General features: G+C 47.5%; 1 protein-coding gene across 2 annotated transcripts in view; it reads left to right on the top strand.

Annotated features, from left to right (window-relative positions):
- Nucleotides 1–615: 615 nt before the first annotated feature.
- The window catches only part of IGDCC4 (immunoglobulin superfamily DCC subclass member 4), an 86,886-nt gene continuing 74,823 nt past the window's right edge, over nt 616–12,678 (top strand). For both annotated transcript variants that reach the window (XM_014250992.2, XM_088063286.1), the window contains exon 1: nt 616–774. In XM_014250992.2, the coding sequence (XP_014106467.2) occupies nt 666–774 (109 nt within the window). In that variant the 5' untranslated portion in view covers nt 616–665. The remainder of the gene's footprint in view (nt 775–12,678) is intronic.

Below are 12,678 nucleotides of genomic sequence, written 5' to 3' on the forward strand. Positions count from 1 at the left end.
AGGGGAGCTCGGCGGCGGGAGCAGCGCGATGCCCCCCGCGCTCACCCCTGGCAAACCGGCAAAAAAAAACCCCAAAAAAGTGGGGGGTGGAAGTTTAATTTAAAAAGCCACATAAAATGTTACAAATGTCTGTGCCTTGTGGAGCCGCTGGCGGACGGAGAAGTCCCGCACCTGCCGTCCACCCCCTCAGGGAGCGGGGCCACTCCCGGGGCCGGCTGAGGCGTCCCCGGGCAGCACCGTGAGGGGAGCGCGGCAGCTGGAGGCGGCTCGGTACCCTCCACGCTCACCCGTGGCAAAACCGGAAAAAAAATACTAAAGAGATTGAAGAAAAAAAAATAAAAAAAAACTACATAAAATGTTATAAATGTTTGTGGCTTGTGGAGTCGCCGGCGGGCGGAGGAGCCCCGCACCTGCCGTCCCCCGCCCCGAGGGAGCGCGACCGCTCCCCCCGCCGCGGGCTCGCAGCAACCTGTTGGTGCGGGCGCTGCCGGGCGGCGGGAGGAGCCCCTCGGAGGGGCGGCCGGGCCGCTGACAAAGGCGGAGCAGCGGCAGCCCAGGGCCGCCCCCGGCAGCGGGGCCCGGCGGGCAGCGCGGGGCTGGGGCTGGGGCCGGGGCGCTCGCACAAGATGGCGGTGGGGCGGCGGGAGAGCGCGCTCCCCTCGTAGATGTGGCCGCGGCGGCCCCTGCTCCCGGCGCCCGGCGGGGCTTACATGGCGCTGGAGGACCTGCTGCTTTGTCTCTGCTTCTCCGCCCTCGCTGTCTTGACCGTGCAAGGTGGGTGAGGAGGGAGAGGAGGGTGGGAAGGGGTCGGTGCTCGCCAGCCCGCGGGCGGTCGAGGTGCCACCTGCCCTCACATGGGTAGTGGGCGTCTCCGCGGGGATGCGCTCCCTGGCCGGTCACCCGCTGTACCAGTCCTCCTTCCTCTTTAGTGGCCATTTACTCCAGTTGTCCTTTCTTCTCTTAGTGGCCGTCCCGTCCCTCCGTGGCCATTCCCCCCCTCTCCTCATCCCCTACTTTCCTCCAGGTCGGACGATAGCTGTGCTCATGGCCCATGGCTAGATGGTGCTTCCTTTCGGGTCATCATTTAGGGGGTGATACTGGGGTGACACTTGCCACAGGAACTCCCGTTAGTGTATGGGCTGGGGGGGACAGCAGACCTGCAGCAGCAGCAGCATTCCACGGCCTCTGCCTGGACAGAGGCAAGTTTCCTCCAGAGGGCCAGTGCCTGTGCCAGGGTGGTGGGGAGTGAAGTGCTTGTCCGGCACAGGGTGGCTGAGAGCAGACCCAGGTGTCCAGCAAGGCTGTGAAGGGATCCTCGCTTCCTTTGCTCTGCTCCTGCTGGCATGGGACACACGGGTAGGCAGATGTCCCGTTGGTCAAGGAAGTGACCCAGGAATAGCCATGCTCCTCGCGCTCGTGTTTTGCAATGGTTACACAAACGGCGCCGTGCGAGGGCACACGTACACGGCCGTCGGGCTTGTTGGTGGCTTTCTATGGTTGCCATCAAAGTTTGCATTGAGGGTCGGCTGAACTGTTGGGGTGTGGGGTTCCTTCTCTGTGTGTGCACACAGCCTGCAAAAGGTTTTGTTCTCATCCCTGAGAAGGGTTTGGAAAGGTACAGGCTGGCAGATCCGCACCAAAAAATGTGTGTGCCAGGGACTTGCTCTCGTTTAAAATCCCCCTAAACAGCGTATTGTGGTGCAGGAGCCATCCGTATGACATTATACATTTTTATTCCTTTTGTGATGCATTCAGGTTCAGCAGAGCATAATAACAGCATGTGGACGGCTGCAGGGTTGTTTCTATTTTCTTTTTCCTCGGAACCTTGTGAGCTCCTGTTAAGGGTAGGTTATGATTCAACATAGGTGCAGCTTTATGGTGGCTGTTGTGGAAGTGAGTAACAGTCCATGTAAATGGCCTATTGTCACCAGTGAGTGTGGGTTTTCCTAGATGGATGGCAGGCTGTGACCCCACCAGCAGCCGTGTGAGTAGCTGGACTGAGTGGGAGCTGTGTCTCCTGTGTGTTTGAGCAAACAGCCAAGTGGATTCCAAGGCTTGTAATGGAGAACAATCATTTAAAAAGAAAAGAAAAAAAAGCAAACCAGAAAAAATGGGAGTGGTGGAGTGGATGTTACTTTTTCCAAAACCACTTTAACAAGAAAACTTTAGATGGTTTGCAAGAATTTGCAGTTGTGGGTTCTCGGTGTTTCTTGCAAGCAATTAGACAACTAGTGAAAATTGTTGCTGTTTGTTTTCTAACAATGGGCCACATCTTGTATAGGGAGGCAGTGAGTGCATCTGCACAGTCCTTGGACGTGCTGCTGGGTATGTGTGGATGTGCTTTCCAACAGGTGGGTTTGATTCTGAAAAGAAAAACATGGACTTGTTTCAATCTGAAATTAATTTGGCAGAGGATTGAAATGGTTTTGGGAAAGTCTGTGTTTGATCCCAAAGCCTCATGTGTTTTGATCCAAAGTTCAAGCCTCGCCGGGTATGAAGTACCTAGGAGAGAAGTAGAGTGTAAAACCTTCCCCCCTCCGGACTTGATGGAAGCAGTGCCAGTGTGTGCACTTGCTGGGGATGGGATCCAGTGTTTTCTGCTGTCTGACTTTGAGCCTGTTTTCCCTGCAGTAACAGGAAAGGGGTTTAAGGGAAAAAAAAACAAGCACTAAACAACCCCTTTTCAGTTGACTTCAACAAGGGGGCTGTGCTGGTTCCTTTCCTTGGGACTCTCTACAGGGGATGTGTTGGTGGGAAGTGCGCTGAGCTTTCCATCCGAGGGATCAGCTGAAATCCATCTGGGTTTGTATAGTTTGGTTTTGTGGTTGAGTTCTCCTGCTACAGAACAGATTTCCTTTTTCGACATCACCTCACTTGAGTTGTGATTTGTTTTATCCTTCCTGTCGCGTCCGCCTTGGCGGCGTGACCCCGCAGCCGCTGCCTGCCGTGCGAGCCCGTGCCGGGGAAGTCGGCGTTGCCATTGTTCGTGTCCCTGCTGCTGCGGCCGCCTGCGCTTCGCAGGATGTCACCTGCCTGCGGATCCACCGGCCCTGTGACCGCGGGATTGCGGTGTCACCGGGATGGGCGCTGCAGGGAAGGACTGTTTCCTACAGGCCTCGAGAAACGGGGGGCATTGACACTGCAAAACATCGTGCACACAGTGCTGGCGAGGCTTCACCTGTATCCCGTTTCCAGGGGCAGCGTTCTCGCTGCCGTTGTGCTGCGGCTGTTGTGACAGTGGCAGTCTCCAAGCCAGGCACGGGAGTTCTTTTGCTGGCATTTCTGTTTCTCTTCTAGTGCGTGAAGCTGAAGGAGAAACTGCTCAGACTTGGTTCTGGTTTTGTCTCTCCTGTTTTCCCTAGCTTTTTCCTTTTTTTATGTTTGGGTTTTTGGGTTTTTTTTGTGCCTCCAAGTCCAAAGTGAAGTAGAATGGGCTCATTTTTGGGCATATCCCCCCTTTTGCAGCAGACTTTCTCCTGGCAGCTGTAGCAGGTTTGATCTGCTGTGGGGGCCCCATGGGGGTGGGTGACTGCTGGTGGTACATGAGACACTTCAGAATGGCGCAAGTAAGAATTGGAAAATATTTGGCAGTCTGCCTTTCCCTGGGGATGAAGTGGGATGATTTTCCCTGCATGCAGCCTGGTTTGGAGATGGAGACAGCTTCTGTGGGACAGCACAGGTGTCTCTGCAGTGGGGGCACTCAGTTTGTGAAGTGTTGGGGTGGGCTGTGCATACAGGGCATCTCTCCTGTGTGCCCACTGTGATCCTGGGCCAGTTACTTCATCTGGCATCCTCATGGCCCATCTTTAGCCAAACGTGGAGATGCTCCTCTCTTTCAAAGGTGAGGATGAAATCCATCAATAAGTATTCAGCACATACATGATCTTTCTCACTCTAGTGCACAGCTATCCTGAGGGCAGAGTGCTGTGTTGTCCCATGGGTTTGTGACTCCTGATACCATATTGCTTGCCAGATGATTTGAATTCTTACCTCCCTTGGAGCTGCTTTTCCAAAGGCTGGCTGTTCTCCCAGGGGAAAAAATCTAGGTGCTTGTGGACCAGTCTGGGCATTTGCAGCATAAGAGACGCTGCTTGCACAATTTACACGCTCCTCTCCTGGTTAAATGGCTTCAAGGCCATTAAGCCTAGTCATGGTTATATAATTAAGTTGGGAATTAATATTTAATCTGATTGTAATTTGTTGCTGGAATCCATCCTAAATTTTATCTCTGCGTGAGGTGAGTGGGTACCTGAGGGAAAACTGAGGCCAGTGTTATATGCAGGGTATTTTTTGCGTGAACACTAGGAATTACAAGTCTGCCTTGGGTGACAGGAACCCTAACCTTTACAAACCCTGAGTGATCATAGTCATTTTGTTATCAGTAGGAAGCAAATGTTTGTTTTATAGTCAGCTGTAATACTAGAGGGGATATGGTAAATCCTTGTTATCAGTATTTGCCAAGTGTACTTTGGGCCAAAATCAACTCTGGTGCAATTTTGTTACTTTCTGGAGAAGAACTGGATCCACTTGCTTACAGTATTTTTAGCTGGTTTTTGAAGTTGAAGAGGTGTAATTATCCCATCCAGTTGTCTGTTCCTCTCCCTTTTCTTTTTCTCAACAATTTCTGGACCTGCTGATCAGTCATAATGAGTTTGGACATGGAGAATTCAGAGTTTTTGAAAATAAGTGACCAAGTAGAGGAGTTAGATGCAGTTTCTGCATGGACTGAAGGAGAGGCACTGGAAAACCCAGCTGTGGAAGAACCTGAAGTGCCTCAATGGCAGGAAGAGCTTGGAGCAGATCATGAACCTTGTTTAGGTAGGACTGGGCAATCCACTTACAAGGCATAAAAGCTGCAGGAAATCGTGATCTCAAGTCTTTGTATCCACTTGATTATTTTTGAGGTCTTTTCTGCTGTAAAACATGACTTATTATTACACCAGCATTTGTGTTATGGGACTTGGTGTCTGTTTTGCTTTCCTCTCTTTTTGGGAAAGCACTTCCAAACACAGCATTTGGAGCTGCTGTGACTTTGGCCCTTTTCATTGTCTTTGTGTTGGTCACTTGCTGTCTCTGCCTCAGTTTCCCCAGTTGTTCCCAATGGGCAGAGGATGCTGTTACACACTGTAGACATGAAGAACAGCATCACTCTAAGTACCATTATTGCATTTATTAAATCCCTTGAGTAAGTGGGAGTAATTATTAATTTATTTAATCATTTAAATTATTAAATCCCTTGAGTAAGACCTCCAAATACTACTTGTGCTTTTCTGACTTAACAGCTTGTTGGTGAGAGGATCCACAGTTGCTAACACTGAATCTACCACCTTCACAGAAAGCAGCATTGAGCTGTGTTTTCACAAGCCCTCCTAGAGCTGCCAGACCCTCCACCAGACATGGGGGGAAGTCTGAAGAGCTTCTAATTTGTTTGACTATTACTAGTATAGTATGCCGAAATCATCTTTGAAACACTGTTAAATTTCCTAATTCTGAAGAGTGATGGAGACTTCAAGGGAGAGGAAGAGCTGGTCAGTGTTTCCTTGTAGGAAGGTAAAAATCTGCTGGAGTTGCAGCTGCTGAGAGGGAAATTCCATGGGAGAGCCAAACCAGGTGTCAGAGTCTATGTAACACTGTCCTGTTTGCAGGTGTCAGGACACTTTGTGAGTGTGTAGGTCATGGAGCTTCTCCCTTGGACGTGTTTTTGTTCATGTCACTGATGCCCCTTGGTGTCTCTGAGTCAGATCCTCTCCTGCTCCTAATCCATGTGATCCTGCTGTTGTGATATGGGCTTGCTTTATCTGAGAAGTCCAGCCGCTGCCGTGTCTTATCTCCGTGGGTAATAAACATGCTTTGTGGTGGTTATGATAAGCAATTACTGTGTTCCAGGGAAACTTTCGTATCAGATGTTCTCAAATTATTTAAAAATCTTTATCAGCATTTTAAACACAATTGCCTTTTATTGCTATATGAAATTCAGCTGAGCTATGGAATAACCTGGTTTATTCTATCTTGTTTTTTTATGTTTTAATTTTTTTTACAGGTCTTTCATGGAGTTCTTGAGGACAGGTTGTTAATATTAAAGGTGTGTTAATGAAATGTGAGCATCCCCAAGGTTTGCTCTCAGCCCAGATGGGTGGGAGAATTAAAATCTAGCATGTGAAATATTGCATTTGTGCTCAATCTGCTGTGGCTCTTTCCCTTGTTCTGACGAACTTCCCTGGTCTCAGTTCCTGCTCGGGTCTTTGAACCATGTTCCCGTTGGAGTTGGGATGGCTTAGCGCCTTGTTAAATGTAAGACTTTGGGAAATTAAATAGTTAAAATGGTGCTGGGATGGCAGAACTTGGTGGAGCAAACCTTGGATTCAGAAGCCAGGCTGGCAGCAGAGATGTGATAAAGTCCTTCGTCTGTTTTACTGTGTGCTGGGAAATGTGCATCCTTGATTGCTTCTAAATTGACTGTCAATAGATGATAAAGTTAATTGGTGTGACCAAAAGGTCATTATTTAATGAAAAGGATTTCCCATGCCCTGTCAATACACTGAAAATTTTGGCAAAATCTGACTGTTCATGTACTCAGGGCTTTGATAAATCTTTTTTCAGAAGCATTATCGGTGGTTGCAGGTTCCAGACTTACCTCAGGTTTTGCACTTCAGGCAGGACTGCCCTCTCTGTGGCTCTTGGCTGGCTGTTGGATACAGCTGCAGAATGGGTGCATGTATTTTCCAGACAAAAGTGGAATTTTCCCTGATACTAAAACTAGTCAAGAGTTCACTGATGATTTTTTTCTGTGCGTGTGAGAAGGCTTTTATGTTCTCTTGGAAATCATTGTCTCTTTTTTTGCTGATGATCTAGTGAAAATGTGCCCTTACCTTTCTGGGGTTATCTGTGCTGCTTTAAAGGAATGATGAGCATGGTCCTCTTAATTACACATGCCCAGAGAGATTGAGCCAGTTTGAGCCCATTTCTGTGCCCTGGCAGTCCCACCCACCTACCTGTCTGTCTGTCTATGGCAAAGCCTTGAAAAAGCTCGTAACGAAAGGACAGGGAGCTTTTCATGGAAAGAAAAACCAAACCAAGGACTGGGGAGGGCAGAGTATTAGCAGGTGTTCAGGCTGATGTTGGGAGGTCAGTATGTGGTTTGGGGATGGGACCTGCCCCTGGGTGGGAGATAAGGGGCTCATTGGAGGTATCTTCAGCAGAGGGGTACAGAGTGTGGTGTGGAGTGGAGGAGCTGGGTCTGCTGGCTTGGCTCTATTGTTCTTCTGCTTGATAGGTATTTCCCCTTGTCAGAGAGGCTAGGACAGCCCTGCTGTTGGAGAATTCAGGCTGTGACAGGAGGGTGAGCATATTCTCCACAGGTCTGTGTGGCTCCTGAAGGCACTTCTGAAGGCACTTGGTGTTTCTCCTTTGCAAGGCATCTTGGCAAAATACCCTCAGATAAGATAAAAGGAGAAAAACAATCCCAGGATCTGATCCAACACCAGCTCCTTTGCTGGGTTGGCAAAAATTGTTTAGATTTTCCCTCCCAAGAATGGTTTTGTAAACATAATACTGCCTATTAGCCATGCAAATTACTGTCATTGGTGGCAATTGTTGTGATGGAAAGATAAGTATCTTGAAACTCTGGTTTGATTCACCCCTCCTGCCCCCCCAGCTTGCTAACCAGTTGTTTGTGTCAGTGCTGATTGCAGCTTTTGTCAGAGAAATCAAAATATTGATCAAATTTATTTAGCTCTATGTTCCCTAGGTCACAGTAAATGCAACTTCTCTTTCTTTTCCTTTGTACTCTGTTTCTCTGGACTGAAAACAAAAGGAACTGTTCCTCAAGAAGATGAACCATACGTTCCCGAAGTCAAAAGTCATCCACTTGAAGAGGGTCCTTAGGAGCAGACTTCCTATCTGGAGGCTTTCCTCAAGAGTCTGTCAGTGGAAAATCTGGCGAGCAGCATTACCACAAGTACTATTGTAGAGTTTTCTTTACATGCAAAGTGGGGAGAGATGGAAGTTTCTCCCAGCTGCTGGCAGAGAAGAGCTTCCCATTTACTTCATGCTTGTGGCTGCTGCCAGGATTTGCTGTTTAGCAGCGGAGGAGTTAAGTGAGGGGTGAAAGGCTTCAGCAGCACTTCAGCATCTGGGCATGAGGCTGAGCTGTCAGATCATTCTTTGTTTTTTACACCAGTGAAGGCACTTGGGATAGTTCAATATGTTTAAGGCAAGCAGTATATTGTGCTGCCTTTTTGTGTACTGTGGGAAGCTGAGATGTTTCTTGTTCCAGGTTGAATGGTTGTGCTTGAAAAAGAACATCTCTTAAAAAGCAACACCCACTTCTAACTTAAACATTTGCTGTGGGTGCTTGTCCATCACAGCCCCTCGGGAGGCTGGTTTGACGTCCTTGCTCAGCGATGTGCACCTTCAGTTTGAGTTCACCCAGCTGGGGTTTGTAGGGGTGTGTGAAGACAGGTACTGGTATGAAGAGCCTCCCTGTGAGGATGCGTACCCTCACCGAATTTCCTGATAGCCTGCTCTTTACTGAGCCGAGTACATGCAGGTCCTAAAGTCTTTCACCTGTTTTCCATCCATAATCTCAGCCTTCTACAGTAACAGTAGTAAGTAAGCCCTGCTTTTCTCAGCAGTCAGGTGTTTGCTCAGCTGGGGAAATCTTTTACTGCTTCAGTTCAAAGCCTGACTTCTTGGATCTGGACTGTGCAGATCCCCAGGGCACCAGTTCCTCCCAGCTCAGTGCAGAGCTGCCATTCAGCTCAGACAACCAGTCTGAAAGCTGGATGTGGCTTTCCAGATGTGATGGGATCAGAGCCAGCCAAGGGAAAAGTAAAGAAACTTTCAGCTCCAAAAGTGTCTCTTTGCAGAGCAGCCAAGCTGCTGCTGAGGCAGATTTGGGGGGGGTTGCAGCAGGATGCTCACATGCGGGAAACCAGAGGAAGCATCAGGATGGGGCACATCTGTGTAACTTCCATTTAGACTTTAAACAGAAAGGTTAAGTTGGTATTTGGTATGTGGTATGTGCAGGCCTGTAAATGAAAATTCCTGAATACTTTTTTTGTGTATTTGAAAGTTTGTGAGGTTTAAAAAAATGCTGCCCTCATAGGGAGTATTTTCTTCTCACCAGAAGAAAATTTGTTGGACTGCAAATTTGACAGAACTGATTTTTATAGCATTTTCTAAGCTGTACTAATTGTGTGTTTTGGAAGGGGGGGAACAACAATGTGGATGTGTTTTTTTATATAGATTTCATTAAAAAGGTGACTTGGATTATTCTGCAAGTGTTCTGAGAAATGTAAATGTTTCTGCTGGAAAATGCAAGTGATTATAGGCTGATGACTGACGAATAATCCTTGGCTAATATGGGTTGGACTCAATTAAGTTAATCTCTGCTCAACAGTAGTAAAAGTTGGATAAAGGAGATTTTGCGAGGCTGTTGTTGACCTGAACATGAGAATGATCACACAGCATTCCCTGAAATAAAACTGGCTCTCTAAAAGAAATATCATTCTCACAATTTGTTCCTAACAGTAGAGAAGGAGCTGTTCAAAGTGGCCCAAAATGGCTTGGTTATGAAGATGAGGGTTTCTCATGTGCTGGTGTTATGAGCTGAGGCACAACAGACCTCATTAAAGGAGGAGCAGCAGTAATTAGTCTAGATTAATGGAAATAAGTCTGGTTTTAGTAATAAATGAAGTTGGATTCCTTGGTCCAGAGCAGCCACCATCTATAGTGCTCATCTAGCAGTTGAATGCACAGAGGCAAAACTCTCCTCACTGTTGAGAAAAGAGGGTGATCTGGAGTGTTTTTGTTGAAATCTCAATGTAAATCCAGGTGTTGTTTTCAGATGTGTTTTGGTGAGATAAGCAGAAGCCCAGAGACGGCCAGGGAGAAGCATCACGTCCGAGCCTGGATCCCCATTGATCCAGGAGGGCCCCAAAGTGGTGTGACAGTCCTCAAAAGGATTCTGCTGCTCGGATACTGTGTGTCGAAAGCGTGTCCTTCACCATTTGGAAGCACACCCGGGCCTTTTACTGCTTTGTCCTCAAACTGTCAGGTTTCAGCTGGCTGCAGCTTTGGAAAACGGAAAGATTTATGTGCTCTGAAGAGAAACTTGCGCTGGCAGTGGGTAAATGCACTGTAGATGCTGGAAAGTTAAACAGCCTAGTATGTGTGAGGCATTTTTGAAATAGGTTGTGAAATATGTTTTCCTCCTGTTGTTACGATAGATGTAAGTTTAAGTTTGGAAATGGGAGGGCAGATTTGCACCCATTCTGACCCTCTGTTCTAACCATGTTCAAAAGTTTGTACTGCTCCTTGATTTCCTCCACCTTCATGTGCATTCCTGTAGCCACAGATATGGCTGTTATATTGCCATATTGTGTTTTTCCTAGCACGATCCCTGAGAGCTGTAAGAGATCACTTTGGTCTTTGGATGGTAACTGAGTTTCCAGATCACAACCAGATACTGTCTTTTCAAACAGGACTAGGTAAGAAATTAAACCAGGAGGATTAAAGTCCCAAGGTGGACACGTCCTTGGTAAGATCATGCATGTCTAGCTCTGAGCACCCCTTTGACTTAACAGTTTATCATCTCCCATTTTATTATTTTCTCTGTCAAGCCTCCTCTTTTATCTGCTATTGTGCCAGCAAGTCTGGCTGGCTGCATTGATAACATACCTGTGGATAAGTGATAACAGAAAGAAGCAGAGCAGGTCTAGATAAAGCAGGGATGGTCCACGCCCATGGAGGGAGCTGCTGTCAGACTCTGCAGCTGAAGCCAGGCAGTGAAGCCCAGATGGGTTTTGTGACTTCCCGAAGGACATGTGGTGGGTGGTGACACGGCTGTCCCTGGACAGGCTGGTGCTTTGTCAGGACTGCCCACAGTGTCTCTTCTCTGCAAAATTAACTCCTGCCCTAAATCCCCCTCACCTTTGCCTTGTGTTCCTGCGCTGTGTGGGTGGCTTGTGTGTCCTTGTGTCTTCCCAGGGAAGTGGCGCCTCTCTTGGGGTGATGCGGGCTTGCAGTGACAGTCGTCTGCACTGAGCTATTAAAATGCACTTTTCCATTAGTTCTCTTTGTTGCTGTTCTGAATTGTCTTCTCTTCCCCTGTGTGCTGGCTCATTATTTCTTATTAATTCATGGTTTGTGCAATTACCTGGGAAATGCAGTAGAGTTGGCAGGAATTTGACGAGCCTGACTTCTCTTCTTGAGAGTAGACGACTTACTTTCGATGCTTGGGTTGGTTCTTGTCCTGTCTGAGTGACAAGTTGCACATCTAGGCCTTTCTGCAGGGACTCTACAGGACAGGCTGGCTGTTTGGAGAGAGCTGGAAAACACTAGGAGTAGGAAGAGGGTCTGTATGTGTATTTCCTTGTGCTCCTGGTAGGATTGAAACCAGAGCTGTTTATTGACATTCTGTAGCTGCTCTGCATTATGGCTTTACACCCTGCCCTGAAGACACACTCCAGACTTGAACCTCAGCCTATCAAGAGCAAACAAGAGAGGCTCTTTGTTTAGCTTCAGAAGACAGAATTGTACAATAAATAGTTCTAAATACATGCCAGGTGATTTTGTTTGTTGTGAAAGCTTTCACCTCAGTCTTAGGAGTGTTTGTGTCTTGGGTTGTCAGCGAAGTGACACCCCTGTAGAAGGGTTCTCTGCCCCTTTTTTTTGAAGACAGTATTTCAGGTAAGAACAGAGATGTGATCTGGTCTCTTTCTGAAAGGAGAAAGCCAGCACACAGCAAGATAAGAGGGCTGTCACTGATTAAAATGTGGCAGTTTGGCTGCTTGTACCTTGTGTTTTATTGGCAAATCTGTTGTGCCCCTGGTTTTCCCGTATGAATGCTCTTCTATTTTAAGGGTTGTATTCATGCATTGATTTCTCAGCTGCTAGGAAGGACCTCTTCTTGATGGAAGCTGGACTAAAGCTGTTTCCTGGATGGCTTCACAGCTTGACTTCAGGCTGTTGGTAGGGAAGGAGCTTTACCTATCCTTCTCCTTCCATTTTTATTTTCAGGTGAACTGCAGAATCTCATTACCCACAGCAGTGGCAGGGCTTTGAAGATTTCTGACCTAATTATCTCATTTGCACTGTGAGTAGCAGTAAAATCCATGTGCTGTCAGGGGGACTTTGCTATTGTGGCAGCTACACAGCCGTGGGAGAAACAGGCCTTGTGAAAGGGCTCATGCAGAGGGTTTGCTTCTCATATTCCCAGTTGAACAGGTGCTGTCCTGTAAGACCTGGATGGGGTGAATGAGGTATAAGTGAGAAGTTCTGGACTCCATCTGAGGCCCTTCAAATGCCTTTTTTGGGTAATGTTCGTGAAGGTCCAGCTTAGAAGGGGCTGGACCATCATCTGTGGAGGGGCTGTTTGGTTGTGGCATGATGGGCAATTAAAAAAGTGGTGGGTTAAATATAGCAGGTTTCAGTGATCTGTGAGAGCTGTGATAGAGCCAGGTATTTGCACATCATTTCTGAGACTCTCTTCAAGTCATGTGTCTCTATTTATGCCTGGATGTAAGGAATCTTCTGCTGTTTGAGTGAAATTGATCAAAATATTAACTCTAGCTATTCCCACCCTGCAACTTTAGTGAAGTGTTGCTGCATCTCTTGTGGGCAAGGAACTTGTGAGATAGACATGGTCTAAGTAACACTAAACTGTGTAGCAAGAAG

This window comes from Pseudopodoces humilis, chromosome 16 (genome assembly GCF_049639895.1).
Source record: "Pseudopodoces humilis isolate 2021_Gansu_Grassland_sample_001 chromosome 16, ASM4963989v1, whole genome shotgun sequence".
Taxonomy (NCBI): Eukaryota; Metazoa; Chordata; class Aves; order Passeriformes; family Paridae; genus Pseudopodoces; species Pseudopodoces humilis.